The sequence below is a fragment of the Bufo gargarizans genome, chromosome 4 (assembly GCF_014858855.1).
Source record: "Bufo gargarizans isolate SCDJY-AF-19 chromosome 4, ASM1485885v1, whole genome shotgun sequence".
Taxonomy (NCBI): Eukaryota; Metazoa; Chordata; class Amphibia; order Anura; family Bufonidae; genus Bufo; species Bufo gargarizans.
Window position 1 is genome coordinate 39,324,284 of NC_058083.1, and position 26,940 is coordinate 39,351,223.

The 26,940-nt window shown below is 45.5% G+C and overlaps 1 protein-coding gene across 2 annotated transcripts in view; it reads left to right on the forward strand.

The window, feature by feature from the left end:
* LOC122934081 (cytochrome P450 2K6-like) overlaps nucleotides 1-26,940 on the forward strand; it is a 174,533-nt gene that overhangs the window by 75,750 nt on the left and 71,843 nt on the right. For both annotated transcript variants that reach the window (XM_044289244.1, XM_044289245.1), the window contains exon 4: nucleotides 2,394-2,543. In XM_044289244.1, coding sequence (XP_044145179.1) covers nucleotides 2,394-2,543 — 150 coding nt within the window. The remainder of the gene's footprint in view (nucleotides 1-2,393; nucleotides 2,544-26,940) is intronic.

The window sequence follows — 26,940 nt, forward strand, 5'->3', positions numbered from 1 at the left end:
TCCCGGATCAACCGAGTGTGATTTTCAGGAAGGCTCAGAGTCTTTGCACTAGATTAGTTCACAGTTCAATACATTTTGAGGATCTAAGAAAAGGAAACAGATTTACCTGGTGTGGGTTCTGCCTCCTGTGTCGGAATAGGAAAAAAATGTAAAATAAAAAGGGACACACAGACTGTGCATTTTAATCCGAAGAATCAGGATTATAAAGTAAAGGGGCTTATTACCTGTGAGAGTGTAGGGGTGGTCTACATGTTGAAGTGTCCATACGGCCTCCAATATGTAGGCCGGACTATGAGAAAATTGAAGGTGAGAATTCAGGAACATGTCAGAACCATAAGAAAGGGATTAGAGACGCATAATGTCTCAATGCACATTAAAACTATGCACCAGAAAAATCAGAGAGGCCTGTTATTTGTCGGAGTCGAGCTGGTTAAACCGCATTGGCGGGGAGGGAATGCCATTATGCAGATTAACAGGAGGGAGGTTGAATAGATCTATAAGATGGATATTTTACAACCTAAATGGATGAATGTAGAATTAAATCTTAAACCCTGCCTTACCTGAAAGAAAGTTCTGTACCGCAGTATCCATCAGAGCCGTTCAAAGATCTTTGGTAGTATTACTGAGGGACTGGGATTGGTTTGAGGGGATCATGTGGGCAATGGCGTATCCGAATATCTGTGAATGGTAGTAGGCGGTCCTAGGGTGTGTCACTATGAAGGAATGGGGATTGGTTAAAGGAGATCATGTGGGATATGATGTATTTTTCTATCTGTGAATGAAAGTAGGCGATCCTAGGATGTGTAGTTCACTATTGGTTGGAACAGAGGCCATGTGGGAAGGATGGTCTCTTCTGAACAGGAGAACATTACGGAATGTGCCTTGAATTAGGTGTGTTTAGTCTATTCCGGAATTCGAAGGAGGTTGTTTTTATAATGTTTGTATTTTTCATGATTTCATATTTATACTTATAGGATGTATATAGGGTTTTATAAATGGTTTATGGATATATATTGTTTTGTAAAGAGCCGCATTGACTATGATGTTTTAATGGAGGTGTGGCGGATCCCCACCTGTGGGTTTAAAAAGACTGCACCTGAAAGGGCGGAGGAGAGTGCACAAAGGAAAGGAGAAAGTTGATCTATGTGAGCTGAATATCTTTGGAATCTGTTCATACCGATAGCCAGTCAGGACTGTGACTAGGGATTTGACTAGGAGGTGTCATTCTTTCTTCCCAGGCTTTAAGGTCTTGTTCCTTGTTCCCTCTCCTTCTTCGTCCGGTGTGGCGTCTCCTTCCCACACAAGGGCATGTCAGTTCGTCAGTTCTACTCCTGTATTTTGAAGATAGAGAAGTATAGACAACTATTACGGTTTGCAATATATATATATTTTTTTTTAAAGGAAAACCCTTTACCGCCTTGTCAATGTTTTTACAAGATTTCACTTATTTTGGTTTTTGAATTTCAGAAGATAGGTGAAGGTGTGTTTTGCTCAAGAATTTTTCAGTATACCTCATACAGTACCTAAAATTATCCTGTATATGAATATTAACATTTCACTTTGAATATGATGGTCAGATCCAGGTATACTGGAGTATCACAATTGTATATAGTGCTTTGTGCCCGAGCCAGGAGAATCTGACCAGAAAAAAGGTCAGCTGTAGCTGTGGGTCAGAGCCACGAATACTCTGACCATAACAAGGTCAATCAGAGATTTGGCTCAGAGCAAGAGTTATGAGACTACAACATGGTAAAACAGAGTCATGGTTGACAGTTAGGAGAACCATACTAGAGCATGGTTAACAACCAAGACTGCTGAGTGGACAGACAGATCTGAGGGTCAAAGCCAGGAGCATCAGACTGATTTGTGGTCAGATGGAACTGCAGCCAAGACTGCAGAATGGCCAGAAAGTATGTTGGTCAAAAACAGGAGTGTCAGATTGGAGTCTAGTCAGACAAAGCTATAGATCAAAAACAGGAGTATCATACTGGAGTGTCGTCAGATGGAGCTGTTGGACAGAGCCAGGAGTATCAGACTGTTTCACAGTCAGATGGTAAGATTAGTAGGTCATGCTCAAGACTGGAAAGTTTTCAGACAGAGATGTGAGTTATAACCTGGAGTACTGAAATGGAGTATGACAAACAACAATGGCTCAAAACTTAGAATCAGAAAATAGAGACTAGGAACAAGTCAGGGGTCAGAACTAAGAACATGACAACCAGGGATCTAGGCAAGCTCACATTTCAGAAGCCCTTGGTGACAGGATGGAGGAGGAGGATGCTAGAGATGGGGGTGGTGAGTGGAGTCCATTGCAGTTGACTTGTTCTCACCATACAGCTGCTGTGTAATAAAAACATAATTTTAATGTCATAACCTTTTCTCATTTCATACAGGCATTATATTTTCAAATGGAGAGAACTGGAAAGTAATGAGGAGATTCACTCTGTCAACATTGCGAGACTTTGGAATGGGGAAAAAGAGTTTAGAAAACAGGATCATTGAAGAATGTGAAAGCTTAATGCAGAAATGTAGGTCTTATGGAGGTAATTAAGTTCATTTTCTCTGATCCTAATGGAATTGTGTACGAGTAACCCATTAAAGGGAATCTGTCAGCAGTTTTCACCATGCTAAACTGTTGACTGTAATAGGTAGGGGCTGGAGAAAGTAGTAGACACTAGTGATGAGCGGGCGGTGCAATATTCGATTTTGTGATATTTCGCAAATATTCAATTGAATATTCCTTTTTTATTTGTCAAAATCGAATATTTGTCATTATTCTTTTTATTATGAATAATATGGAATTTAATTATTTGCGTATTAAGATTTTATCTGAACTGTATAAGGTATAAAGGCAACTTTGTTGGCTATGGCGCTATTTGTCTATGTGTATAATACGAATGTTCACTATATCGCTATAACTTTGTATTTTAGAATATTCGTAATATTCTAAAAACCAAAGTTATCATGTTATATTCGTTAAATTATTTTCTATGTCGCTCGCTATTATGTACGCGCAAACAAACAAATAAGGGCTGTATGCTATTCGCCGATTAGACGAAGATAGAGAATATAGCGCTATATTTGCTATATTCGACATTCAACAATTCTACCAAGCCAACAGTTACTTACGGTTGGCTTGGTAGAATTGTCGAATATAGCGAATATAGTGCTGTATTCTCTATCTTCGTCTATTCGACCAAGCCAGCCCAATAGCATACAGTCCTTATACGATGCGATTCACTCGCATATTTAATTGCCGATTTATCGCATAACAAACTATTTTACATGAAGAGGAGAATTATAAATCAGTAACGATTCTTATTACTATAAGTAATAGTAATTTACTATTACTAATAGTAATGAGAATCGTTACTGATTTATACATTTTCCTCTTTATGTAAGATAGTTTATGTTATGCGATAAATCGACAATTAAATATGCGAGTGAATCGCGTAACATAAACGATCTTACATAAAGAGGAAAATTATAAATTAGTAACGATTCTCATTACTATTACTAATATTAATGAGAATCATTACTGATTTATAATTTTCCTCTTTATGTAAGATAGTTTGTTATGCGATAAATCGGCAATTAAATTCACGGCAAAAGGGGGTTCATGTCACCCAGCAATAGAACAGAGGATTTTGAGAAAACGAGGCCCATGTCACCCAGGCACAGCAGGGGTTCATTCACGGCAAAAGGGGGTTAATGTCACCCAGCAATACAACAGAGGATTTTGAGAGATTTAGGCCCCTGTCGCCCAGGCACAGCAGAGGTTCATTCACGGCAAAATTGGGTTCATGTCACCCAGCAATACAACAGACGATTTTGAGAGATTTAGGCCCCTGTTTATCCAGACACAGCAGAGGTTCATTCATGGCAAAAGGGGGTTCTTGTCACCCGGCAATAGAACAGAGGATTTTGAGAGATTTAGACCCCTGTCACCGAGGCACAGCAGGGGTTCATTCACGGCAAAACGGGGTCCTTGTCAACCAGCAATATATTAAAGGATTTGGAGAGATTAAGGCCCCTGTTGCAATGAGCAGGACACTGGGTCAGTTGGGGCTGCTATGCAGTGGGTCAGTTTATATGAGTATAAGTTCGTGACGCCAGTTGCAGCTTGCGCAGGTACTATAGCAGGGCCCTTTAAGATGGTATAGCTCATATACCAGGTGAGGAATGTCAGAGGGGGATAATGTCTCTGTATAGCAGATATGGTAGTGTCAACGGTGTCTCCTACCTTGGTATGGCTGGACTCCTGTATCCCGGCTCACATGCAACAAATTGAGTGTGGTTAATAGGAGTTTTGATGGAATAATTCAGATCCAGACAGGGAATATAGTCCAACTCGTCTTTACTTAATGCAGCTTTAAATCCATACAAGTTACAATGCAGCTTTAGTCTTGTGTCCCAGCAGGTTTTGGCAATATGTGGCGGGAATTTCTATATATATTCTGCATCTGGTACATACGCCTATAGATCTGGCAGGTATCTGTCTTCTGCTCTGTCTGTATTCTGCTTGGTTTGGGCCTGACTAGCTGAGGAGGTACTTTTCTTCTCCTGGTCTTGGGATTTGTACTCACAGGACTGCTCGCAGGGTATGATGTCTTCTTCCTGGAGATCTATAGTTCTGTGGATGCTGCTTCTCTGGCCGTCCAGCTGAGGTAGATGACTCAGGTTGGGAAGATGGATCTGGAACCTTAGCCAAGGTTGGATCCAGGGTTGGGATCCCTGTATCTGGGAGCTCCTACCAACACAACCTACCCCAACAGGGGTGGCCGGTACACTGACTAACCTTTCCTTCCTCCCTATGAGGTAGGAAGTGGGAAGATTCCACTCCTCCTCAGAAAGGGGGGAGCTAGCCTGGAATGGACTATTCCAGCCTAGATATACTATACTGTCCTATAGACTATCTATATATTGCCGCCACCTACTGGTGTACATAAATAATTACAGCAATTTACATATAACAGTCATAGAAAATCCAGATAATACACATGTAATGTCAGGATACACCAGATAATAACACATTTATACTTTAACATAATGTAGCAGGGTGACAGAGTTTTAGTGACATACTCTGGGATGTTACACTGTCACCCAGGCACAGCAGGGGTTCATTCACGGCAAAAGGGGGTTCATGTCACCCAACAATACAACAAGCGATTTTGAGAGATTTAGGCTCCTGTCACAGCAGGGGTTCATTCACGAAAAAATGGGGTTCATGTCACCCAGCAATAGAACAGAGGATTTTGAGAGATTTAGGCCCAGGTCACCCAGGCACAGCAGGGGTTCATTCACGGAAAAATGGGGTTCTTGTCACCTAGCAATAGAACAGAGGATTTTGAGAGATTTAGGCCCAGGTCACCCAGGCATAGCAGGGGTTCATTCACGGAAAAATGGGGTTCATGTCACCCAGCAATAGAACAGAGGATTTTGAGAGATTTAGGCCCCTGTCACCCAGGCACAGCAGGGGTTCATTCACGGCAAAAAGAGGTTCATGTCACCCAGCAATAGAACAGAGGATTTTTTGAGATTTAGGCCCCTGTCACCCAGGCACAGCAGGGGTTTATTCACGGCAAAAGGGGGTTCATGTCACCCAGCAATAGAACAGAGGATTTTGAGAGATTTAGGCCCCTTTCACCCAGGCACAGCAGGGGTTAATTCACGGCAAAAGGGGGTTCATGCAGGGCCGGTGCAAGGATTTTTGCCGCCCTAGGCAAGATAAAAATCCCCCCCCCCCCTTATCAGATCCGGAATTGCGGACCCGGATCCGCAATTCCGATCCTAAAAAAATAGTACATGTCCTATTCTTGTCCCCAATAGTGGACAAGAATAGGCATATTCTCTTAGTGCCGGCAATGTGCGGTCCGCAAAATGCGGAACGCACATTGCAGCTGTCCGTGTTTTGTGGATCTGCAAAACACACACGGATGTGTGAATGGACCCTAAATGTGAGGTAAATTAGTTTCCAATGTAGTATTAATAATAAACAATTAAATAATAAACATATTGCATTGTCTACTTACCACCAGGACAATAAGATGATCTGGTCTCTGGCTGCAGTCTGGCTCTGGGGACTCCCTTGTCACTCTCTCCCCCCCCTCCCTTGTCACTCTCTTCCCCCCTCCCTTGTCACTCTTATTCTCCCCCCCTCCCTTGTCACTCTCATTCTCCCCCCCTCCCTTGTCACTCTCATTCTCCCCCCCTCCCTTGTCACTCTCATTCTCCCCCCCTCCCTTGTCACTCTCTTCTCCCCCCTCCCTTGTCACTCTCTTCTCCCCCCCTCCCTTGTCACTCTTTCTACTCCCCCCCCTGTCACTCTCATTCTACTCCCCCCCCGTCACTTTCATTCTACTCCCCCCCCCCCCGTCACTCTCATTTCCTCCCCCTTGTCACCTCTAGTGTAGCGTGGCCGAGCTCTGTTCGGTCCGCGGTACAGGAGCTTTTGTTTCCTGTAACCGGCCGGACTGACAGGAAGTGCTCACTTAGTGTGCACTTCCTTTCAGTCCGGCCGGGTACAGGAAACAAATGCTCCTGTACCCCGGACCGAACAGAGCTCGACCACGCTACATTAACAACACAGCAGTCAGCAGGCGCAGGCAGGCTGCGCAGCACTGAGCCGGCTGCTCAGGAGGCGCAGCATGAGGGGCGCCGCCGGCCGGCCGCCCGAACCTACATAACCAATTTTTTTTTTTCTTACCTCAACGGGCGCCCCCTGCTAAATGGCGCCCTAGGCGACTGCCTAGGTTGCCTTACTGGTGGCGCCGGCCCTGGGTTCATGTCACCCAGCAATAGAACAGAGGATTTTGAGAGATTTAGGCCCCTGTCCCCCAGGCACAGCAGGGTTTCATTCACGGCAAAAGGGGGTTCATGTCACCCAGCAATAGAACAGAGGATTTTGAGAGATTTAGGCTCCTGTCCCCCAGGCACAGCAGGGGTTTGTATTCGCCCAAAATGGTAAATTGTCACCTGATATTTGTAAATTTTTTCAATTTAGGGCATTAAAATGGCTCTAAAATTGTCCTTGAAAAGGCTAGAGGGATGTAAAAGGCAGAAATATGTGCTTAAGAGCATGGCAACTGCTCAGCAAACAAATGTGGATAGGGAAATAACTTAAAATAAAATAACTAAAAATTACAAATTATTAACCTGCAACTCAGAGAAGGAGGTGGATATGGAGTCGGAGGTTGAGGAGGCGGTGAATGTGGTTTTGTAGGTGGAGGCAGCAATGGTGGAGGAGGTAGTTAACAATGTTTTTAATTTTTTATTGGGGTAGGTAGCCCCCAAAAATATTGGGACAAATAAAAAAGGAAGAATCATTGCACTTGACTTGAGTATAAGAATGTATGTTTGATAGTGGTATAAATGTCTATTCTGCACAAGGTACAGACAAGTCTTGTGGGATCTAAGCCTGGTTCATTTTAATGAACGTGAGCTTGTCCACGTTGGCTGTGGACAGGCGGCTGCGCTTGTCTGTGATGACGCCCCCTGTCGTGCTAAACACATCTTCAGAAAATACACTGGCTGCAGGGCAGGCTAGCACCTCCAAGGCGTAAAGGGCAAGTTCAGGCCATGTGCCCAATTTGGAGACCCAGAAGTTAAAGGGGGCAGACCCGTCATCCAGTACGTGTAGGCGTGTGCACACATACTGCTCAACCATGTTGGTGAAATGCTGCCTCCTGCTAAGACGTTCCATATCAGCTGGTGGTGCTGGTTGTTGTGGCGTGCTGACAAGGCTTTTCCACATTTCTGCCATGCTAACCCTGCCTTCTGAGGTGTTGGTGGTGCCCCAGCTGCGTTGGCGGCCTCTTCCTCATTCTCTGCCTTCACCTTGTGCTTCCACTGTGCCCCCGCTGTCAGCTGGGAATGCCACCAGCAGCGCGTCTACCAGGGTGCGCTTGTACTCGCGCATCTTACGATCACGCTCCAGTGACGGAATTAAGGACGGGACGTTGTCCTTGTAACGGGGATCCAGCAGCGTGGCCACCCAGTAATCAGCACAGGTTAGAATGTGGGCAACTCGGCGGTCGTTGCGGAGACACTACAGCATGTAATTCGCTCATGTGTGCCAGGCTGCCCAGAGGCAACGAAAAGCTGTCCTCTGTGGGAGGTGTATCGTTTGTGTCCTCTGTATCCCCCCATCCACGCACCAGTGATGGCCATGAGCTGGTCTGGGTGCCACCCTGCTGTGAACATGGTTCCTCCTCCTGCATCTCCTCCTCCTCATCCTCCACCTCCTCATCCTCCAGAACTGTGCCCTAGCTGGACAATTGTGTACCTTGGGTTTGTGGGTGCAGGAACCCACCCTCGGAGCCACTTGGGAATGACTGGCCGTAAATCCTACGAAATGATCCCTCTTCCTCCTCCTCCTGTGCCACATCCTCTTCCATCATCACCAGCAGCGTTTTTTCAAGGAGGCATAGAAGTGGGATAGCAATGCTGAGAACGGTGTTATCGGCACTGGCCATGTTGGTGGAGTACTCGAAACAGCGCAACAAGGAACACAGGTCTCGCATGGAGGCCCAGTCATTGGTGGTGAAGTGGTGCTGTTCCGCCAAGCAACTCACCCGTGCATGCTGCAGCTGAAACTCCACTATCTCTTGCTGCTATTAGCACAGTCTGGCCAGCATGTGCAAGGTGGAGGTTCCACCTTGTGGGCATGTCGCATATGAGGTGGTGAGCAGGAAGGCCGAAGTTACGCTGCAGCGCTGACAGGAGAGCAGCAGCAGGGTCAGAACGCCGAAAGCGCGTACAGACGGACCACGCTTTATGCAGCAGCTCTGACATGTCGGTGTAATTTTTAAGGAATCTCTGCACCACCAAATTCAGCACATGCGCCAGGCAAGGGATGTGCGTCAAACCGGCTAGTCCCAGAGCTTCTACGAGATTTCGCCCATTATCGCACACTACCAGGCTGGGCTTGAGGCTGACTGGCACAAACCACTCATCGGTCTGTTGTTCAAGGCCCGTCCATAGCTCATGCGCGGTGTGGGGTTTGTCCCCCAAACAGATAAGTTTTAAAACTGCCTGCTGTCATTTACTCCTGGCTGTGCTGAAGTTGGTGGTGAAGGTGTTATGCTGACCGGATGAGGAGCTGGTAGAGGATGAGGAAGCAGTGTAGGAGGAGGAAGCAACAGGAGGCAAACTGAAGCGCCCTGCAATCCTTGGTGGTAAAAGGACATAGGCCAAACTGCTATCCGCCTCAGGCCCGGCCGCCACTGCATTTACCCAGTGTGCTGTTATGGAGATATAACGGCCTTGACCGTGCTAACTGGTCCACGTATCCGTAGTGAGGTGCACCTTGCCACAGATGGCGTTGCGCAGTGCACACCTGATTTTGTCCCCTACTTGGTTGTGCAGGGAAGGGATGGCTCTCCTGGAAAAGTAGTGGCTGCTGGGCACGACGTACTGTGGGTCAGTCACCGCCATAAAGCCTTTAAAACTATCCATCCCCACCAGATGGAATGACATCATTTCAAAGACCAGTAATTTAGGGCTAGGGATCGCGGATGGGTAGGCAGGTACTTCCTCTTCCTCTCCAGCGTTTGGGAGATGGAGAGCTGAACACTTCCGTGGGACATTGTGGAGATGCTTGGTGACCCAGGTGTTGGTGTTACTGGCAGATCCTCTGTTTGCGGGGTGCCAGGTGGCACTGTCACTCCAGAGGTGGATGAAGAGGCCAATACTGCAGCAGAAGAGGAAGCAGTAGGAGCCAGAGACCTTTCTTGGTATTTGAGGTGTCTACTCCACTGCAGCTCGTGCTTTGCGCTTAAATGCCTGGTCATGCAGGTTGTGCTAAGGTTGAGAACGTTTATGCCTCGCTTCAGGCTCTGATTGCACAGCGTGCAAACCACTCGTGTCTTGTCATCAGCATATTGTCTAAAGAACTGCCAGGCCAGGGAACTCCTTGAAGCTGGCTTTGGTGTGCTCGGTCCCTTGCTGCGGTGGGCAGTAGGAGGCGTACTGTCTAGAGGACTTTGCTCCGCTTTTGCACCCTGCTCCCTCTTCTGCTGTGCTGGTGGCTCTGTGCGACCACCGCCTCTTCCTCCAAACTACATAGGTCACTTGCATGACCTTGATTCCATGTGGGGTCGAGCAGGGGCGTAGCTAAAGGCTCATGGGCCCTGGTGCAAGAGTTCAGCTTGGGCCCCCCTTCCCTTAGTGCTTGTTGTCAAGGGGCAGGGGAGCACATAGCCTTCCTTCTGCTGGAAGAAAACATTGAAAGGGCACCCCCGCAATCTAAATTCTTGACCTAACCCCTTCCCTCCAGCCAGAGGTGTAAATTGACCAGCATGTACTTACTATAATGCCAGTGTCTTATGTGGCACAAGGGTTTTTGGGCCCCTTAAGGCTCCTGGGCCCGGTAGCGACTGCTACCTCTGCACCCCCTATAGCTACGCCCCTGGGGTCGAGGACCTCATCGTCCTCCACATCATCTTCCACCCAATCTTCACCCCTGCCTTTCTTGTCAGTCTGCATACTTTCAAAAGCCCCAGCAGTTGGCACCTGTGTTTCGTCATCATCCGAGACGTGCTGCGATGGTCCTCCCATGTACCCATCTTGAAAAATAAGTGGTTGGGCATCAGTGCACTCAATCTCTTCCACTTATGGGGCAGCGCTAGGTGGATGGCCCTGGGAAACCCTGCTAACAGAGTCATCAAAAAGCAGAAGAGACTGCTGCAGACTGCTGCAGGCTCAGACTGCTTGGCTGATTTGCAAGGGGGTGAGGTGAAAGACTGATGGACATCGGCTGCAGCTGCCAACTGTGGTCTTTCAGCAGGAGACTGGGTGGTAGACAATGTGAAGGAACTGGATCCACTGTCAGCAACCCAATCTACTATCGCCTGTACATGTTCAGGCCTCCCCATTCGTAGAGCAGCATTAGGCCCGACCAAATACCGCTGCAGGTTTTGTCGCCTACTCGCACCCGAGGAAGGGGTTTCACTTGTGCGTGTAGCTGGCACAGATTGACCACGTCCTCTCCCTGCAACAGGAGCTCCACCAGCAGCACCATGACCTGGGCCACGTCCCTTATTTGGCGCTCTCCCCTGATATTTTCTAAATTTAGGATCTAAATGGGTGTATAATTAATAGTAGAATAGAACAACAGTATGTAAAGGGTGTATCTCACACGGCCTGAACCAGACTAGGTTTCAATAAAAGATTTTTTGCCCAGAATGGCTGTATTTCAAATGCCTAATTTAACCCCTGTATGTAGAGGTAGTATCAGAGGGCCTGAACCTCTGTAGGCCTGCAGTAAATATATCTTTGCACAAAATGGCTGTATTTCAAATGGCTGTATTTTTAAATGCCTAATTCAAACCCCTGTATGTATAGGGGGGATCACACATGTCCTGAATCAGTGTAGGCCTGAAGTAAATATATCTTTGCACAAAATGGCTGTATTTTAAATGGCTGTATTTCAAATGCCTAATTTAAACCCCTGTATGTAGAGGGGGTATCTCACAGGGCCTGAACCAGTTTAGGCCTGAATTCAATATTGGTGCACCCAATGGCGGTATTTAAAATCTCTGAATGTAACCCAAATGTATTAAGGGTGTATCTCACAATGACATCTGCATCAAAGGCTGCCAACTAATTTTTTTTTTGTAATTTCACACGTGCTGATGCTGCAAGGCCTGAAAATAGTGTGTTTTGTCTAAAGAGTGTGTTTTTCAAACCCCAGAAAATGATGGGTGTATTTCTAGCTTAAAATGCACACTGACTAATACAGATGTTGTAGATTGCCCAAAAAGTCTTTTTTTGGTAGCAGAATATAAAAGCTGTATATATTAAACTTGGATTTAACACTTGCAGATCTTGAAAATAATGTTTTTTGAAGAAAAAAAAGAAAGTGTGTTTTTCAAACCCCAGAAAATGATGGGTGTATTTCTACCTTAAAATGCACACTGACTAATACAGATGTTGTAGATTGCCAAAAAAGTCTTTTTTTTTTGCTAACAGAATATGAAAGCTGTGGATATTAAACTTGAAATTAACACTTGCATATCTGGAAAATACTGTTTTTTGAAAAAAAATGTGTGTTTTTAAAACCCCAGAAAATGATGGGTGTATTTCTACCTTAAATTGCACACTGGCTAATACAGATGTTGTAGTTTTCTTTAAAAAATTGTGATTTGCAATGTCCCAAAAGCTCAATGCAGTGCTGGTGCACCGAGCATGCATAAAATGGCCGCCGCTGCCACCCACCTAAATAACAGACTTCTAAAAGTTAGTATTTTTTGGTCAATGAGCTCAGTGCAGGGTAAAACGATTGTGCCCTTCACCCACACAACTATTTGTCTGTAGATCTCTGAGTTAGATTCTCCCCTATTCTCTCCCTGAAATCACAAGTCCAGCAGCATCCTCTCCCTACACTTGTAACAGCAGAGTGACGGGCGGCGCTATGTGACTCGAGCTTATATAGAGGCTGGGTCACATGCTGCTCTGGCCAATCACAGCCATGCCATTAGTAGGCATGGCTGTGGTGGCCTCTTGGGGCAAGAAGTATGACGCTTGTTGATTGGCTGCTGTGCAGCCTTTCAAAAAGCGTCAAGAAAGCGGCGAACACCAAACCCGAACTAGAACTTTTACGGAAATGTTCGGGTCCGGGGTCCCAAAATCCTAAAGTTCGTTACGAACCCGAACTTTACAGTTCGGTTTTGCTCAACCCTACTAGTAAGTATTCCTATATAGTAGAAGTCTAATTGTATTTTTTTAAGTGACTGGCTATGCAGCTATATAGTGTAGTGGTTAAAGTTCTCGGCTGTGATGTGGAAGCTGTGAGTTTGAGTCCTGGCAGAAACATATTATGCACTCATTTCGTTTTCTGTGAATTGGTTCATATACTGCAGGGCCGGACTGGCCTACCGGGATACCGGGAAAATTCCTGTTAGGCCGGTAGCCTTGACTGCTGCACGGCTGGCTGTGCTGACAGCGAGGAGGCTCTTTGGCTGGTGCAGTATATTACACAGAGTGACTGACAGAGAGAGGAGCCCATCCCCCTGCCCTGTCCCCAACAGCAGGCTCCAGCACAGACATTGCCCGGAGCCTGACTCCTCCCACACATGTGACTGATCACATGATCATGACATCACGGAAGGTCCTTTAGCCCAGTGTTTCCCAACCAGTGTGCCTCCAGCTGTTGCAAAACTACAACTCCCAGCATGCCTGGACAGCCTTTGGCTGTGCGGGCATGCTGGGAGTTGTAGTTTTGCAACAGCTGGAGGCACACTGGTGCCACAATGGAGGCACACTGGTTAGGAAACACTGCTTTAGCCTGCTAGCTGCTGCTTGTGCAGAGCTGTCATCCGGCTGTTCAGGGCTGTGTGTCAGGTAGAAGGCTGAGTACAGAGAGGCTGGTGATTTTCAATATCAATAGGAGTTTCAATAGGAGAACGATTGTTTCAGCAGTAAAGAAAGACTTTGCATACAAAGACAGTTATGTGCGTGGTTTAGGACACATGAGGGGACATTAATAAAGTAATGCTGTGACACATGGGGGCCATGAGAGGGGCCAGCATAATATGCTATATGTCTGACATTCACACATATAGCATCTTATGCAGGCCCCCATCATGGCCCTGTGTGTCATAGCACACATCCCCTATAACAGTGCATCATCCATAGGTCCCCCATAACAGTGCCATCCACAGAGATCCCCATAACAGTGCCATCCACAGATCCCCATAACAGTGCTAACCACAGATCCCCATAACAGTGCCAACCACAGATCCCCATAACAGTGCTAACCACAGATCCCCATAACAGTGCTAACCACAGATCCCCATAACAGTGCCAACCACAGATCCCCATAACAGTGCCAACCACAGATCCCCATAACAGTGCCAACCACAGATCCTTCATAACAGTGCCATCCACAGATCCTTCATAACGGTGCCAACCACAGATCCCCCATAACAGTGCCAACTACAGACCCCCATAACAGTGCCAACCACAGACCCCATAACAGTTCCAAACACAGATCTTTCATAACAGTGCCATCCACAGATCCCCCATAACAGTGCCAACTACAGATCCCCATAACAGTGCCAACTACAGATCCCCATAACAGTTCCAACCACAGATCCTTCATAACAGTGCCATCCACAGATCCTTTATAACAGTGCCATCCACAGATCCCCCATAACAGTGCCATCCACAGATCCCCTCCATAACAGTGTCATCCACAGATTCCCTCCATAACAGTGTCATCCATAGATCCCCTCAATAAAAGCCTTCCTTTTTGGGTAGAAACAACCTAACCAAATTGGAACATGAAGCCATCTTGTCACTTGAGAAGGATGATTGTATCACCATAAAACCTGCTGACAAGGGTGGGGCGGTGGTTGTCATGGATACTGCGATGTATGTCGATTAAATTAATAGACAATTACAGGATGTGGAAGTATATGAACAATTGCCTGGGGACCCTAAATGGGAGATTATGCGTGACATAGGAGTGATACTGGAGCAGGCGGTACAAAATGCCATCATTGATGATGGGCTGTGCAAATATCTTAAAGTGAGCCACCCTGTCACTCCTATGCTATACATACTCCCCAAAATACACAAGAGGCTGGATAATCCGCCCGGCCGACCCATTGTATCGGGTAGAAATTCGGTCTTTAATCCTATTTCGATATTTCTTGACAGGTTCTTGCAGATCCGTGCGACCTCCGCCCCATCCTATGTCAAGGATACTGGACATTTTCTGTCCAAATTATATGAGTTGCAGCTTCAAGCTCAGTTTTTGTTAGTCAGCTTTGACGTTGTCTCTTTGTACACATCCATTGATCACATGCATGGTCTGAATGTCGTTGATGTGGCCCTGGCCGACATTGGACTCTCATTGGGGGTGTGCCAATTTGTCCTCTGCCTCTTGGAGGTTGTCCTGAGGAGGAATTACTTCCTCTTCGGTGACACCTTCTATAAGCAGAGGCGGGGTGTGGCCATGGGGTCCAATGTGGCCCCCACCTATGCCAACATCTTCATGGCCGAGGCGGAGGACAGGTTGGTATACCAATCCCAATTTTTTGGGAGGGTCCTATGTTGGTGGCGCTACAGCGATGACATTTTCATGATCTGGACTGGCACAACCAATGAGCTTGATAAGTTTCATCTACACCTGAACTCAGGTGTACCTGGGTTACAGTTCACTGTCACGTCCTCTGAAAGTGAACTTAGCTTTTTGGATGTGCATGTCTATGTAGTGGGGGGGGGGGGGAATTAAGACAGATCATCAGAAATCTACTGATAGGAACACCCTTCTCACACATGACAGTTACCATCCATGACAGATGTTTGACTCCTTGCCTTGGAACCAACTACTAAGAGTCAGAAGAATTGTATCCGACGATGCTAAGTTCACAGAAAGGGTGGATGCCATGTGTGACAGATTTATTTAACGGAGTTATCCCAGGAAGCTCCTTGATAGGACCAGAAAGAGAGTCACATTGGTTGACAGGGATTCTGCCAGCCACAAATCATCGAGAAGCAAGGTCACGTGTAGAGTTCCTTTTGTGTCTGTGTATGGTCGGGACAGTGGAGATATTGAACACATTCTCAGAAAAGAGTGGCATATACTACAACAAGGTTTGCCAGATATTGATGAATTCAGTGCCCCTCCACTAATGGCATATAAAAGGAACTCTAATTTGCGTGACAGGTTGGTTAAAACAGACATTGGAAGCTCGGGCTTGGGTGCACAGAAATTTTTGGCCCCACGTAGAAATGGAACCTTCCCTTGCTTGTCTTGTTGCAACTGTAGTAACATCCTTAAAGGTGATTATTTTTTTCACCCATACAGTGGCAAGAAATACAAGATCAATGGCTATTACACATGTAGATCCCGGGATGTTGTATATGTTATACAATGCCCGTGTAGTCTCATCTATGTGGGTGAGACCACAATGGAGATCCGTGAGAGGATCAATAAACATAAGAGCACAATTCGCAAAGCCAACTTGGACAAGCCAGTAGCCAAACATTTTGTGGAGGCGGGACACTCTGTCAACTAATTGCGCTTTAGGGTGATAGATAGTGTGGGTGTTTTACGTAGGGGTGGAGACAGAGATGCTGTTCTCAGGAAAAAATAACTTAAATGGATATATACCCTAAGGTCCCTGCAACCACATGGACTCAATTTGGAGTTCAATGTGGCTGGGATAAGTTAGGTACCCATCCGACACAAGTTCTGATGTGTTTTTATCCACATGTTTATATGCACCCCCGGGGTTATCACAATAATGATTGGTGTAACTTTATACAATGGTTGTTAAGCCTTTTCCTATTGAGGCATTCCTAATATGTGATCTAGGTGCCGAGTAATATTGTTCCCTATAATACTGTGTGTTTCTCTCCCCATGTTAGTGGGCCAGTGAGCCAGCACTTAATATATATACCTCGCTGCCTTTTTTGTATAGACGCGCATGTCCTGGACTGTGACAGTGTGTTAGCACATCATAGCTTGGTTGGTAACCATGTATACATAAACAGTGGTCATGTGACCTACATCTTCGGTCACGTGACGCGCACGTCGACTATGACGTCGTCTGCGCGGGCGTCTCCCATTGGTTGTTGGTGCAGCTTGTTCATTTCCATTGTTTCCTCTAGGCAAAGGCGGGATCAATGCTAAGGCCACGAGATTTGATCTGTCCTCGCACTGTTGTTGACCTATGACGTTTATGGACATGCGCAGTCTCTTGATGGGTACGCCGAGGCTTGTGTAGTTGCGATCATGGAAAGCCCCCACAGGTGAGCTAGGAGGGCGGATACATATTATGTCATATTGGTATTACATTGCCATTCCCTCATGATTGGCTATAACTAGGTGTGTTGCATCATTCTTGCCTGTCGATTGGGTGAATAACTTTTGTGGGAGTGCATGTTTTTTTTAAAAAATTTTATGTTGGAATCATCACTTGTAGTTTATGCTTGACAAAGGCTACAGGTATCCAAAACGTTGCCACTTTGATACATCGTTCCATGGAAGTCTGAATAAAGAAATTTTGTCCTTGGAGATGCTGCTGTAGCTCACACTTTCTACTGCCTTCATCCCGACCGCCTTGGATCTGGGGTCTTTTGGCTTGGCTGCTGCATTCCTATAATCTCAGCTCTGGGAAACCTGCTTTTGTGAGCTGCTCTTATCCCTTGTTTCCCCCCTCGATAACAGTGCCATCCACAGATCCCCATAACAGTGCCATCCACAGATCCCCATAACAGTGCCATTAATAGATCCCCCATAACAGTGCCATCCACAGATCCCCATAACAGTGCCATCCACAGATCCCCATAACAGTGCCAACCACAGATCCCCATAACAGTGCCAACCACAGATCCCCATAACAGTGCCAATCACAGATCCTTCATACCAGTGCCATCAAAAGATCCCCCATAAAAGTGCCAACCACAGATTCCCCATAACAGTGCCAACCACAGATCCCCATAACAGTGCCAACCACAGATCCTTCATAATAGTGCCAACCACAGATCCCCCATAACAGTGCCATCCACAGATCCCCCATAACAGTGCCATCCACAGATCCCCCATAACAGTGCCATCCACAGATCCCCCATAACAGTGCCATCCACAGATCCCCCATAACAGTGCCATCCACAGATCCCCCATAACAGTGCCATCCACAGAGCCCCATAACAGTGCAAATAGACCTCTAGCACAATTCCCTTAAAATATTGCATTGCATATCGTTATTGCATCCTGTTTGGGAAAAGCTGGTCTACTGTGATAATATAAACAATAGGGGCTCTACAAAAGAGCTATTGTGGGACAAAATTCATATTCGTGTTTACACACATGTTTTAAAATGAAAGCTTTCGCCTTTTATAAACAAGTAAATAAGGACACAATGCTGTGGGGCTGGTGTGCAACTTTTTCCAGGGCTAGTTTTTATCCCCAGTCTGGCCCTGATATACTGTATATCAGAAGTATGATTTTATCTAGCTATCTATATATATTTATATATATACAGTACAGACCAAAAGTTTGGACACACCTTCTCATTCAAAGAGTTTTCTTTATTTTCATGACTATGAAAATTGTAGATTCAAACTGAACGCATCAAAACTATGAATTAACACATGTGGAATTATATACATAACAAAAAAGTGTGAAACAACTGAAAATATGTCATATTCTAGGTTCTTCAAAGTAGCCACCTTTTGCTTTGATTACTGCTTTGCACACTCTTGGCATTCTCTTGATGAGCTTCAAGAGGTAGTCACCTGAAATGGTCTTCCAACAGTCTTGAAGGAGTTCCCAGAGATGTTTAGCACTTGTTGGCCCTTTTGCCTTCACTCTGCGGTCCAGCTCACCCCAAACCATCTCGATTGGGTTCAGGTCCGGTGACTGTGGAGGCCAGGTCATCTGGCGCAGCACCCCATCACTCTCCTTCATTGTCAAATAGCCCTTACACACCCTGGAGGTGTGTTTGGGGTCATTGTCCTGTTGAAAAATAAATGATGGTCCAACTAAACGCAAACCGGATGGAATAGCATGCCGTTGCAAAATGCTGTGGTAGCCATGCTGGTTCAGTTTGCCTTCAATTTTGAATAAATCCCCAACAGTGTCACCAGAAAAGCACCCCCACACCATCACACCTCCTCCTCCATGCTTCACGGTGGGAACCAGGCATGTAGAGTCCATCCGTTCACCTTTTCTGCGTCGCACAAAGTCACAGTGGCTGGAACCAAAGATCTCAAATTTGGACTCATCGGACCAAAGCACAGATTTCCACTGGTCTAATGTCCATTCCTTGTGTTTTTTAGCCCAAACAAGTCTCTTCTGCTTGTTGCCTGTCCTTAGCAGTTGTTTCCTAGCAGATATTCTACCATGAAGGCCTGATTCACACAGTCTCCTCTTAACAGTTGTTCTAGAGATGTGTCTGCTGCTAGAACTCTGTGTGGCATTGACCTGGTCTCTAATCTGAGCTGCTGTTAACCTGCGATTTCTTAGGCTGGTGACTCGGATGAACTTATCCTCCGCAGCAGAGTTGACTCTTGGTCTTCCTTTCCTGGGGCGGTCCGCATGTGAGACAGTTTCTTTGTAGCTCTTGATAGTTTTTGTGACTGCACTTGGGGACACTTTCAAAGTTTTCCCAATTTTTCGGACTGACTGACCTTAATTTCTTCAAGTAATGATGGCCACTCGTTTTTCTTTACTTACCTGCTTTTTTCTTGCCATAATACAAATTCTAACAGTCTATTCAGTAGGACTATCAGCTGTGTATCCACCTGACTTCTCCACAACGTAACTGATGGTCCCAACCCCATTTATAAGGCAAAAAAATCCCACTTATTAAACCTGACAGGGCACACCTGTGAAGTGAAAACTATTTCAGGTGACTACCTCTTGAAGCTCATCAAAAGAATGCCAAGAGTGTGCAAAGCAGTAATCAAAGCAAAAGGTGGCTACTTTGAAGAACCTAGAATATGACATATTTTCAGTTGTTTCACACTTTTTTGTTATGTATATAATTCCACATGTGTTAATTCATAGTTTTGATGCCTTTAGTGTGAATCTACAATTTTCATAGTAATGAAAATAAAGAAAACTCTTTGAGTGAGAAGGTGTGTCCAAACTTTTGGTCTGTACTATATATATATATATATATATATATATATATATATATATATATATATATAAAATCATACTTCTGATACATATGAATCAATTCACAGAAATCAAAATGAGTGGGTGTGCATCTCTTTTGAAAAATCAATCACTGCCTGTATAGTACGCTAAAATAACAAAATAGATCTTTTTTAGAATACTCTGTAAAAAAAGGGAGGGAGGGAACACCAAATAGACAGGCCTATATCAAAGTATAGTGTATTCTCCACACCTAGCGCTCTAACCGGTATATATAGTTTATACCTTGTGGGACCAAGTGTAAGTGGAGAAAAATGAAAGTTCTATCAACAAGCACTAATTGTCACATCATAGGTGTGTACCACCAATCATTCAGTAGCACTGCATAGGTGGTATACAGCGGGGGTAAGCGATGGTCCCAGCAAATAAAATGCTAGATATTGAATAGGAAGGATAGTTGAATCCGCCTACTCCAATTATCAGGCTGAAAATTCCACTGAGACTAGCAAAGACCCCACTGTGTATTATAATAGCGCACTCAGCTAGTATGAGCTGCCAGTACATGTGTAGCCCATACTGCCAAGAAAGATACCGGCTCTATACACCAGCCAAATAGAGTGCTACTGGTGCAGCGCTGGCGCATTAAAGCAGGATGAGTACAGTGCTGGCTCGACGCGTTTCTATTGAAAATATGGTCAGGGGCCTAGGTAAGTAGCAACTCTATGTGTTTCAATTCTAAATATCATCAGGAGCCTAGGTAAGTAGAAACCCTATGTGACGCACCACCAGGCCAGTACAAGAAAGGAAGGACCCACCCCCAAGGCAGGGCGAGAAGCGCACCACTGCCAGTCAGGAGCCGGACAAACCCCGGTAAGCTCCGCCCACCTGCAGACATCGCTTCGTGGATGCGCTCCAGCTGCATAGAGAACAGTGTAAGTGGGAATAAAAAGCAGTTAAATCAGACAGGTGGGGAACGTGGGGATCTTCTGCATAGACCTCAGTGGGACCCGGCACCCTCCCCTCTTTTTAGCAGGGGGTGTATTGGGTTCTCCCTCCGAATTCAATTGTGCTCGGGTGCTCGGTAGAGCACCGGAGCATCCCGAAGTGCTCTACTCGAGCACCCGAGCACATTGGTGCTTGGTCAACACTAATAGTCATGCTTTTAGACCCTCGCTACCAATGAAAAATGGAGGAATGTTTTCGTCTGGCAGAAAGGAAGGACACATTTAGCTACTACCAAGAAACACTGTCTACACAGCTTTGTAAAGCTTACAGCGAGCAGATGCTTGCTGCTAGCATGTCTGAAAAAGAGGCCCCTCTCTGCCCCACACAGAATTACCCTCCTTCCCCTGCCAGCACTATGGTGTCACCGCCAGTTCTGTGAAAAGATCTGGCAGACGTTCTTCTCTACCTCTTGTATGATGGTCTTTGTTTTGGTTCCACTTTCTGATCTCCTTTCCTTCTGCCAGGTGTCACTTATTTCGACTAATTGTCTTCCTTTTTAATCCCTCCCATACTGCCTCACTTTGCGGTTTATACTACAAACCGGATTCCCAAAAAGTTGGGACACCAAACAAATTATGAATAAAAACTGAATGCAATGAATGTGGAGATGGCAAATGTCAATATTTTATTTGTAATAGAACGTAGATGACAGATCAAACGATTAATCAGAGTAAATGTATCATTTTAAAGGAAAAATACGTTGGATTCAAATTTTCACGGTGTCAACAAATCCCCATATAGCAATAAGAGGCTGGAAAAAGTAAATTTGAGCATAACGAAGAGCTGGAAGACCAATTAACACTAATTAGGTCAATTGGCAACATGATTGGGTATAAAAAGAGCTTCTCAGAGTGGCAGTGTCTCTCAGAAGCCAAGATGGGTAGAGGATCACCAATTCCCACAATGTTGCGCAGAAAGATAGTGGAGCAATATCAGAAAGGTGTTACCCAGCGAAAAATTGCAAAGACTTTGCATCTATCATCATCAACTGTGCATAACATCATCCGAAGATTCAGAGAATCTGGAACAATCTCTGTGCGTAAGGGTCAAGGCCGTAAAACCATACTGGATGCCCGTGATCTCCAGGCCCTTAAACGACACTGCACCACAAACAGGAATGCTACTGTAAAGGAAATCACAGAATGGGCTCAGGAATACTTCCAGAAACCATTGTCAGTGAACACAATCCACCGTGCCATCCGCCGTTGCCAGCTGAAACTCTACAGTGCAAAGAAGAAGCCATTTCTAAGCAAGATCCACAAGCTCAGGCGTTTTCACTGGGCCAGGGATAATTTAAAATGGAGTGTGGCAAAATGTAAGACTGTTCTGTTGACAGACGAGTCACGATTCGAAGTTCTTTTTGGAAATCTGGGACGCCATGTCACCCGGACCAAAGAGGACAAGGACAACTCAAGTTGTTATCAACGCTCAGTTTAGAAGCCTGCATCTCTGATGGTATGGGGTTGCATGAGTGCGTGTGGCATGGGCAGCTTGCATGTCTGGAAAGGCACCATCAATGCAGAAAAATATATTCAGGTTCTAGAACAACATATGCTCCCATCCAGACGTCATCTCTTTCAGGGAAGACCCTGCATTTTTCAACAAGATAATGCCAGACCACATTCTGCATCAATCACAACATCATGGCTACGTAGAAGAAGGAACCGGGTACTGAAATGGCCAGTCTGCAGTCCAGATCTTTCACCTATAGAGAACATTTGGCGCATCATAAAGAGGAAGGTGCAACAAAGAAGGCCCAAGACGATTGAACAGTTAGAGGCCTGTATTAGACAAGAATGGGAGAGCATTCCTATTTCTAAACTTAAGAAACTGTCTCCTCGGTCCCCAGACGTCTGTTAAGTGTTGTAAGAAGAAGGGGAGATGCCACACAGTGGTGAAAATGGCCTTGTCCCAACTTTTTGGGGATTTGTTGACACCATGAAATTCTGATTCAACATATTTTCCCCTTAAAATGGTACAGTTTCTCAGTTTAAACTTTTGTTCCGTGATTTATGTTCTATTCTGAATAAAATATTAGAAGTTGGCACCTCCACATCATTGCATTCAGTTTTTATTCACGATTTGTATAGTGTCCTAACTTTTTTGGAATCCGGTTTGTACTTCCTGGATGAGGTGTTCACTGCTAGAAGCTGCTTCTGCTGTTTGTTCAGATAAGTCATTTACTTTATTGTGTTTCCTTGCTGGCTTGATTCTAGGTGACCCTGACTCCATCCGTATTAAGTGCAGAGAGCCGGTGGTCGTGTCCCCTCACTATTATAGGGTTTTCAGGTGTCACACAGTATTAGGTAGGCGGGCATGCAATAGTCTACCATACAGACCCTTGCATGTGCATAGCAGTCAGGGAGATCTCTTAGGGTTTTATAGGGCTCACCTATAAGCTCCTTAGTTTAGGATCAAGCCAGTCGCTCGTTTATTTATATGTTCCAGCTATCTGCTAAATTCATCCGTGACATTATAAACCGCCATAACTGTCTTAAGCATGGATCCGGTTTCAGCCTTGATTGACCGCATGCAAGGTCTTTCTCTAGAGGTAGCAGATCTCCGTAAAACTGTGTCTCAGTTTTAGGTGACCGGTTCTGCTGGCGTTCATGGAGTTTGTTCCGAGCCTAAGATCTCGCTCCCGGATACGTTCTCCGGGGGTAGTGAGAATTTTGTTCGCTTTAGAGAGGCTTGCAAACTCCATTTTCGCCTACTTCCCCATTCCTCTGGTGATGAGGAGCAGAGGGTGGGGATCATAATCTTGTTGCTCAGGGATAACGCTCAGTCTTGGGTCTTTTTGCTGCCGGTGGGGGCACGGCCCCTCCAATCGGTGGATGAATTTTTTGTAGCCCTGGGGCAGATATATGATGACCCGGATCGTATTGCTCTGGCTGAATCTAAACTGCGTCATTTATGCCAGGGTAAACAGTCTGCAGAGATATATTGTTCTGAATTTCGGAGATGGGCAGCTGATACTGGTTGGAATGATGCTGCACTCCGTAGTCAATTTTGCCATGGTCTTTCGGAAAGATTGAAAGATGCATTCGCTTTTCATGAGAGACCAGCGTCGTTAGAGTCAGCCATGTCTCTAGCTGTTCGTATTGACAGGCGTCTTAGAGAGAGAGAGAGAGAGAGAGAGAGAGAGAGGAGACTACTCTTTCCTTTCACTCATTCAGTGTGCAAGGGTCTTAGTCTGTCTCAATCCCCTCTGAGGAGGAGGCCATGCAGCTGGGTTTGCTTTCCTCTGATAGTAGAGGATTCAGCTCTCAGAGGAGGGTTTGTTTCTGTTGTGGGGGGTATAATTTTTTTGGCTAAGGTTTGCCCCTCTAGGATATTCATGGCGTTTTCTGAGGGTAATAAAAACAAAACAAAACAAAACAAAAATCTAAAAACTATCCATTTGCTATATATTGGCAAGGTTGATGCGGAAATTGAAGGTTTGACGATTGCTTGTAGTTCCCGTTTTCTCCTACCTGCCAGGGTGGCGCTAGACAGCAAGAACATTGTTTGTGAGATTTTTGTTGATAGTGGAACAGCTGTCAATCTCATTGATAATCAATTTGCAACAACGCATGGTTTCCAGGTATGCACTTTGGAAAAGGATATACCTGTTTTTGCTATTGATTCCGCTTTACTTTCTCAAAGATCATTAAAGGGCATAGTTTACAATATCCGTTTGACTGTGGGTGATGCTCATGTTGAGGATTTGTCATGTTTCGTCTTAAGCGGATTACCTACTCATCTAGTGTTGGGGCTACCCTGGCTCACTAAACATAACCTCACGGCGTCTCTTTCAGAAGTTTCCACCAAGACTGTGCCATCTTTTCTCTCAGAATTTTCGGATGTGTTTTCCGAGAGTTGTGTCCAGGAGTTGCCCCCTCACCGGGAATACGACTGCCCTATTAATCTCATCCCAGGCGCCAAGCTGCCAAAATCACGACTATACAATCTCTCCCAACCTGAAAGAGTCGCTATGCATTCTTATATCTCTAAGAGCCTGAAAAAGGGACACATCTGACCCTCGAAGTCACCTGTTGCCGCAGTTTTTTTTTTGTTAAGAAAAAGATGCTTCTTTAAGACCTTGTCTGGATTTCAAGGAGCTGAACCGTATCATGATTCGTGACCCATATCCGCTTCCTCTGATCCCGGACCTGTTTAACCAGATTGTTGGGGCTAAAGTTTTTTCTAAGTTGGATTTAGAGCGGCATACACCCTAGTCAGGGAAGGGGACGAATGGAAGACGGCCTTCAATACCCCTGAGGGTCATTTTGAGAATTTGGTTATACCCTTTGGTTTGATGAATGCTCCGGCCGTCTTCCAACATTTTGTGAACAGCATTTTTTATCATTTAATGGGGAATTTTGTACTGGTGTATCTAGATGACATTTTTATTTTTTCTCCTGATTTCAAGACTCATCGGGACCACCTATGTCAGGTCTTGCTGATTCTGCGGGAAAATAAATTATACGCAAAACTGGAAAAATGTGTGTTTTCGGTTCCGGAAATTCAATTTCTTGGTTTTCTTCTCTCCGCTTCTGGTTTTTGGATGGACCCTGAGAAGGTCCGCGCTGTGCTTGATTGGGAGCTTCCTGAGAATCAGAAGGCGCTGATGCGTTTTTTGGGTTTTGGCAATTATTACAGAAAGTTCATTTTGAATTATTCCTCTGTTAAGCCACTCACTGATATGACTAAAAAGGGGGTGGATTTTTCCTCATGGTCGGTAGATGCGCTTAAAGCCTTTTCTAGTATTAAAGAGAGTTTTGCTTCCGCTCCCATTTTGGTACAACCTGATGTCTCTCTACCTTTTATTGTTGAGGTGGATGCTTCTGAGGTGGGTGCGGTCTTATCTCAGGGTCCCTCTCCTGCCAAATGGGGACCGTGTGCCTTTTTCTCAAGGAAACTCTCCTCTGCAGAGAGAAATTATGATGTGGGAGATAGGGTGTCTGGCTCTCTCTAACCAATGGCGCCATTCCTCAAAACTAATTTGATGGCCAACAACTCCCTATTACCGTGTTTACCGACCATAAGAATCTTGGAATCGGCTAAACGTCTGAACCCGAGACAGGCCAGATGGTCTTTGTAGGTTAAATTTTGTTGTTACGTTCCACCCTGGGGTTAAAAATGTGAAGGCGGATGCCTGTCACATTGTTTTCCGGGAGGGGGGAACTTTGAAGACCCGGATCCCATTTTGGCTAAAGGGGTGGTCGTCTCTGCTCTTTATCCTGATTTAGAGGCAGAGGTTAAGGCAGCCCAGGCAGAGGTTCCTGATCTTTGTCCTCCTGGGAGGTTGTTTGTTCCTCTCGCTTTACGACACAAGGTTTTTAAGGAGCACCACAATACTGTCCTTGCTGGGCACCCGGGGAGTAGAGCCACAGTGGATCTCATTGCTCGGAGATTCTGGTGGCAGGCTCTTCGTAAGACGGTTGAGGGTTTTGTGGCAGCTTGCGAGACCTGCGCTCGTGCCAAGGTCCCTCATTCACGGCCATCGGGTTCTCTCCTCCAGTTATCCATTCCTTCCAGTCCTTGGACGCATCTGTCCATGGACTTCATTACGGACCTGCCTCGTTCCCTTTCCTGGGTTACCCAATGCTAAGACGCTGGCGCAAGCGTTTGTTGATCATATCATTAAATTCCATGGCATTCCTTCAGACATAGTTTCTGATAGGGGCACGCAATTTTTTTCCAGATTCTGGAAGGCCTTCTGTTCTCGCCTGGGGGTTCGGTTGTCGTTCTCTTCTGCTTTTCACCCGCAGTCGATGGTCAGACTGAACGCGTCAATCAGAATCTGGAGACATATCTGCGCTGTTTTGTGGCGGAGAATCAGGAGGATTGGTATTCTTTTTTGTCCCTTGCTGAGTTTGCTTTAAATAACCGTTGCCAGGAGTCCTCTGATAAGTCACCATTTTTTAGTGCATATGGGTTTCATCCACAGTTTGGGACATTCTCTGGAGAGGGGTCTTCTGGTTTACCTGATGAGGAGAGATTTTCCTTGTCTTTGTCATTTATTTGGCAAAAAATTCAGGGTAATCTGAAGAGGATGAGTGAGAGATAAGCATGTGGCGGATAAGAGACGTGTACCTGGTCCAGACCTGAATGTTGGTGATCTGGTGTGGTTGTCTACAAAGAATATCAAACTGAAGGTTCCCTCCTTTAAGTTGGGTCCTAAATTAATTGGGCTTTACAAGATCTTGTCCGTCATCAATCCCGTTGCCTTCCGTCTTGATCTTCCTCAGACTTGGAAGATCCATAATATTTTTCACAAGTCCCTATTAAAACCTCATGTCCAAGCCACTGTACTCTCTTCTTTGCCTCCTCCTCCG